The 6,000-nt window shown below is 47.6% G+C and overlaps 1 protein-coding gene across 1 annotated transcript in view; it reads left to right on the plus strand.

Moving 5' to 3' along the window:
- The window catches only part of SMARCC1 (SWI/SNF related BAF chromatin remodeling complex subunit C1), a 121,889-nt gene extending 119,270 nt beyond the window's left edge, over positions 1–2,619 (plus strand). The window contains exon 28 of the mRNA XM_068982944.1: positions 232–2,619. Coding sequence (XP_068839045.1) covers positions 232–329 — 98 coding nt within the window. The 3' untranslated portion in view covers positions 330–2,619. The remainder of the gene's footprint in view (positions 1–231) is intronic.
- Positions 2,620–6,000: the final 3,381 nt, after the last annotated feature.

Below are 6,000 nucleotides of genomic sequence, written 5' to 3' on the forward strand. Positions count from 1 at the left end.
AGAGTGGGGCGCACTCAGACACCTCCGCACCCCCGAGCCGCGCGGGTCAGGGGAGCCACACGGGCGGTGACGTGGAGGTTCAGGTGGACCGCCCCATGTAGCCCTCAGCAGCAGCCGTGCCTCACAGGCCATAAAGAAACTTCCTTTATAAGTCCTGTTTCTCTGCATGGGCTCTTGCCCAGGACCCTTGTGTTTCCGGCAATGACAAGTTCCTTTTGGATGTGTTTGCAGATCCCCCTCCGCCGCAGCAGCAGCCACCACCTCCAGCACCTGCGGATGGAGGCCCTCCGCCTCCCGCTCCTGGCCCACCAGCCTCAGCTGCACCGTAGCCCGAAAGACACAGGGGACGTCGGCGCCCAGTGCCCCCAGCTGGAGTGGGGATGACAAGACTTGTGTTCCTCCGCTTCCTTGGGTTTCTTTCAGGAGTTTTCTTCTCACAGCCCCAAGCACGCACCCTGACTTTTCCCCATTCCTTTTGCCACCCCTCTCCGTGCTCTGACACCTGCTGTGTTAGTCCTCCTCCAGCACTCAAGGGGGAAGCCCGTGCTGCCAGTGTGCCCTGGTCACCCTGAAATACCTGGCGTCTCCCTGACCCGCTGTGGGGTATGCTGACAGTGTGTCTGCAGGTCCTGTCAACGTTAGTGGTCTATGTCTGTATCATTTTTTGCTCTCCTGCAGTTTTGCTCTGTTTTTGCTTTGTCTTATGCTTATATGGATAATGCTTTATAATCATTATCACTTTTCTTTTTTTTTCCTTTTGGTCATTATTGCTTTAAAGGAGAGCATCCTAAGTTAATAGGAACCAAAAAATATTGATGGGCAGAGGGGATAGCCAGAGGGGACAAACCTTAAGGCATTGTAAGTGACCTTATTTCTGCTTATCTGAGCTAAGAATGGTGCTGATGGTGAAGTTTCATGAGACTTTTGCCACACATGGACGCACCAAAATTTAAAGAGATGGGGAAAAGTGACCCCCCCCCCCCCCGATGTTATCCTTAGTGAGGACCGTGAGAGCCTCCAGCCTGCCTGGCAGAACACCCCCTTTTATCCCTGGTAGGGGAGAGCACAAGCGTTAGAAGAGATCCACTCCTTGCCCTGGCCCACTGGTTCTGGTTTTCTATGCAGACGGTTTGTTTAATTGCTAGGGGAGGGGGTGGGCATTTTGTTTTTGTCAAAAGTGTAAGCAGTGTAAGCTTTGAGGGCGGCGATTTGGGAGGCATTCCTGAGTTCCCTGAGTCTAGGGAACTTTCCCACCAGGAACGTTCTGAGGGTCTTGGGCAATGGTCATCCAGTATATCTAGCTCACTGTTCACTGCTTTGTGTGCATTCTTTTTTCTCCCTCTTTACAAGAAAGAAAAAACTTAAAAAAAAAAAAAGTAGATAGTGCTGAGTTTAGCTCATGGACTTGGTTAGGTTGGCTGGGGTTACAGGTCCCCAAACTACCTCTTGAAGTAGTCAGGGTGAGTGGGATTTAGTGAAGCGGTACTTTAGGTTTGGGGTGGGATTGGAGAAGTGGGGCAAGACCAGCAGCCTCTCATACCTTCTCCCTTCCCCGTCTGAGATCTCACATTCCATCTATCACATGGTTGGTTGTCAAGGAGATGCTGTGGGTACCAGGGAACTCACTTGGCAATCAAAGCATCATGGTTTGAGGGTGGGGTGTTCGGGCTGGGAGAGTGGAATGCCATTCCAGAGGAAGAGCCACAAAAATGCCTTAATATGAGCCCATTTCTACCCCTCCTGATGAGTGACTTGAGAGTTCTTGGTTTTCTCTTCTTGTCTGTCTTCCCTCTCCTCTATCCTTCCATGGGTGGGGAAACGGTGTTTTGGGTTGAGCTTGGTTTCCGAAGCACCTGGCCCCTTCACATTCTCAAGTGGCAGTTTCCTTTAGAATGCAAAGTGGAACATCTTTTGGATATCTTTTCTATATATTCTATAAAGCTTTACATGTGTGAGGGTGTGGGAAGGTGTTTATAAAACACCTTAGAACCTTTTTCCTTAATATCAGAAAGCAAAAAAAAAAAATCAAACCACAATTAAGATTTGCCTTTCAAACCCTCAGGTGTTACCTCTAACCAGGTGGCCCTGGTCACCATCAGAGTACTGGAACCAAGGAGACCTTGTTCCTTCTGTGAGTTTATTCCAGACTGTTGGAGTGGAAATGAGCTTGTTCCTACTGGAGTTTAATTCCATTGCTTTCGACTCCAGAAAGACCCCAGTGCCTTTAGACAATGGCCAGGGTTTTCTGAATTTTCCCGCCAGTCTTTCCCAAAGGAAACTCATTCCAAATACCTTTTCCACTGAGGTCTTTAAAGGAAGATGGAGTTCTGGTTCATACTGTGGTCTCTCGCAACCTCAGGTCTTTTAATGTGATCACTTTCAAATTTAAAAGATCCAGGTGGAAATATTTTAACTATGCTGGTAATAATTCTACAGAATACCTGAATTCTTAACACTGTTGTGTTTCAGTATAAGTGGTGACTTTTTCTTTTTATGTCTTTGATCTGATTTTGTTCCTGTAATACAGCCACCCGATTTTGTGAGGGGGGGAATAATACGTGGTTTTTGTACAAAAATGTTTCTCAGTGTGTTATTTTGGAAAAGTGAAGGGAGGGAGTTTGGGGAGACTGGAAGAAATTGATCAAGAAGGCCTAATCTCCCTCTTTTTCAGTGAATAAATGGAACATCATTTCTGGATTCTGGTCCCATTCTCTGCGTTCGTATCAGTTTCTTCATGTGTCCTAGGAGGAATCTCAACATTCAGCCTCACCTCGTCTTGGTCATTAGTTAAAGTTCAGTGGCTTGAGTTTCCTGACTGACTGACTACCTTCTCACCTTCATGAGGCTTAAGGAATGTCTGGTTGAGTGTTCCTGGTGCACTGTTGATTTCCGTGGTCAAACTGAAGAGACATGAGTGGATATTCTTCAGGAAAGGTGGCCAGCATCCTGGCACCTCCAGCAGAGTGGTAGTTCTGCTTGGTGCACAAGAGAATGTTGGTCAGGTCGCAGTTTAGACATCCCCGAGTCAGAGGCAGGCACTGAGGGCTGATGATTCTGTGAACTCTGGCACATTCTCATGGCCGGCCCTTGAGCACCCACAGGTGCAGGCCCTGCACAAAAAACAGAAACAGTGCTTTCAAGATGCTTGTGAACCCAGCGAAGCAAAAGAAGCGGATTCTTTGTCTCCCAGGAAGTGGACACTTGGTCCTTCATGAAAGCATGTTAGCTGATGGTGCTGCGCTTTCTGACCTATTCGACCCTTCCCTCCAGTGGAAGAGTGCTAGAACCAGCTGGGTCTCACAGGACTCGTCCACTCCTCTCAGGGGGTGATGAGGGATGTTAATCCTTGATTCAAACGAAAGACTGGTCTATCAACCTAGGTGTGAATTCTTTTTAGAACACACTGAGACTTGTACAGTTAACTAAGTTTCCACAGGTTTCTCGAATCCTTTCTGTGGAATAACCGCCTCCCGCCCCCAAATGCAATTAAGAACAGCAGTTTTTCCAACTTCGGTGCAGATCAGGAACATCTACAACTTTGTTAACATACAAGCTTCTGGGCCCCATTCTCAAAGCTTCTGATTTCAGCAGGTCTGTCTGGGGTCCATTCTGAAATTCTGCCTTTTTAACAGATTCTCAGGGAACTCTGATGGGTCTTGGGACTACCCTTTGAGGATTCCTGGTTAAGAAAGTTGTATGATAGAGCAAGCTCTCTGCAGTTTCTGACAGTCACTCTGTGAGCCCATTAGTCTCATAAACATTTGAGAGCCTGTTGTGTAGCAGGCACTAGAACCGGCATACAGTCATAATTATGAATAAGGTAAGGCAAGACCCCTGCACTCCAGGTCACTTAAGTTTTTGTAGGTAGAAATGGGGGATAACGTATATGGTCTGGGGAATACCAGACCGTCAAGAGGTTCTATAGTGCCAGGTGTCCACGAAGCAAAAAGGAACGGTATAATCAGTTGTTTCTTGGGGGATAATGTGCATAGTCTGTGAATTAAATGTTCTTCATGATTTCTGTCCTTCAAGGTTTGGTAAACTGAGGGTTGACCTTCAATTCCCAGAGGATGACTAAAAGGGTAGAAGAGAGAGTCCAAAGAATCAGCCAAAACAAAGTTTACTGAATTAATCATAACTGCCTCTCTCTTGGGCCACCCTTCCCTACTCCAGCTGTCAGGGGACACCAGTGGCAGAGAACCTTGTGTGGCCCCTCATCTTGCTTCTGGCTCACCCTGCAGAACTGGAGCCATCTTTACTCCTTTCTGCCTCCAGAGGCCTTTCCAGGCCCTTACAAACCCATGTGGATCAGCCAGATGCCTGGTTGCTGGCAGCCACCTTATACCACCACATACTCAGGGTACAGCCTTTGTGGGTCTCAGCAGAATCACCATTCCTAATACAGAACAGTGACACCACTGTCGGGCGGTCCGCAAGGGCTTTGGAAGTGGGCGGAGCTCCTGATTTCTTTGGTTGGTTGTCACTGACAGTGATGGCTCTCCCATGGCCATCCAAGTTGACCAGCATTCCTTGTTCCAGTTACCCTGCAGGAGCTGTGGGGCTCTCTAGCAGCGCTTAGGTTGCCTGCTGAGGTGACAGGACTCTTCAGGCAAGTCTGGCTGCTCCACATCAGAGGCTGTGTTGGCATGTGCAGTGTGCCTTTCTCCCAACTGATGTGGCTTTGAGGTAATGAAGTTCAGGGCCTTTCCAATTTGATGGCAGCCCCACTTCCAAACAGGATGACCACCTCCAAGTTGTAATCTCTTTTTCTAAGATGATTGCACTTGTGCAAATTGAGAATGCCGAGCTTCTGGTAGTGAGGAGGTGGTGGTCAGCACAAAGAACTCAGACCCCTGCCTTTTGGCTCTTTGCATCTTCCTGGTAATGGTGCAAGAAGATCATTCCCCAGCAGCTGATCACCAAAAACGTCACAGAGCTGACTTACCTTGTAGCCCAGAACCAGGTGTGTCTACTCTTGAGCGCTGGAGAGTAGGCCATGCTAGATGTCCCTTTCTGGCTGATCCAGGACATGAATCTGGACGGCAGTGTTATACCCTGTTAAGAGAACATAACATCGACTCTTTAAAAAAAAAAAAAAAAAAGCTTTTTTTTGTTTGTTTCCTTAAGTTTTGGCCATGCAGTGCAGCATGTGGGATCTTATTTTCCCAACCAGGGGATGAACCTGCAACCCCTGCATTGGAAGCATGGAGTGTTAACTACTGGACCACCAGGGAAGACCCCATAGCATCAACTCTTAAAACACCCAGGGGGCCAGGGGGAGAGGCTGGGGTTCCATTCTGTCAAGTGAGGCCCTACCTCTGCATCCTGATTACTCTTCTGAAATTAAGAAGCAAGAATGAAAAGCCTCCATAATAAAATGGGAAGATTTGGAATCAAAATGTTAGTACAAGTCCTGATCTTAGCAGTTTATTAGCATGATCTCAGTGTCCATTTGCAAGCATGTAAAGTGACCAGTACAACAGTAGTAGTATGGTTGTGAAGAGTAAGACTAATCAGAGCACTTGGAAAACTAAAACCTCAGGAAAATGTTAATGGTTACTACTGAGGACTTAAAGCCAGGAACTGTGCCACTTCCTGTTCAGACTGAAATATGCCCTAGCCACAGCAACAGGAGCAGCTATGCCCTGGAGAGCAGCCCCCTGGCTTTGTCAGGGGCCTTCTATGGACAGAGTGGCAGGCTGCAGCCATGGCAGTGGGCCTCGTGCCTTCCTTGGTTCCGCCAAACCCAATGGGAACTTCAGAGGCATGCAGAAGCCATAGCCTCAAACATCCCTGATGCCCAAATCCAGGAGACTTGAATGTGGGGACATGGAGTGTAAGCTCTAGACAGTAGTCTATTTACCTTTCACTCTCCAATTTTTTTTTTTTAAACATTTATTTATTTGACTGCTTCGGGCCTTAGTTGCAGCATTCAAACACTTAGTTGTGGCATGTGGGATCTAGTTCCCTGATCAGGGATCAAACCCAGACCCCCAATAT

The sequence above is a fragment of the Capricornis sumatraensis genome, chromosome 10 (assembly GCF_032405125.1).
Source record: "Capricornis sumatraensis isolate serow.1 chromosome 10, serow.2, whole genome shotgun sequence".
Lineage (NCBI taxonomy): Eukaryota > Metazoa > Chordata > Mammalia > Artiodactyla > Bovidae > Capricornis > Capricornis sumatraensis.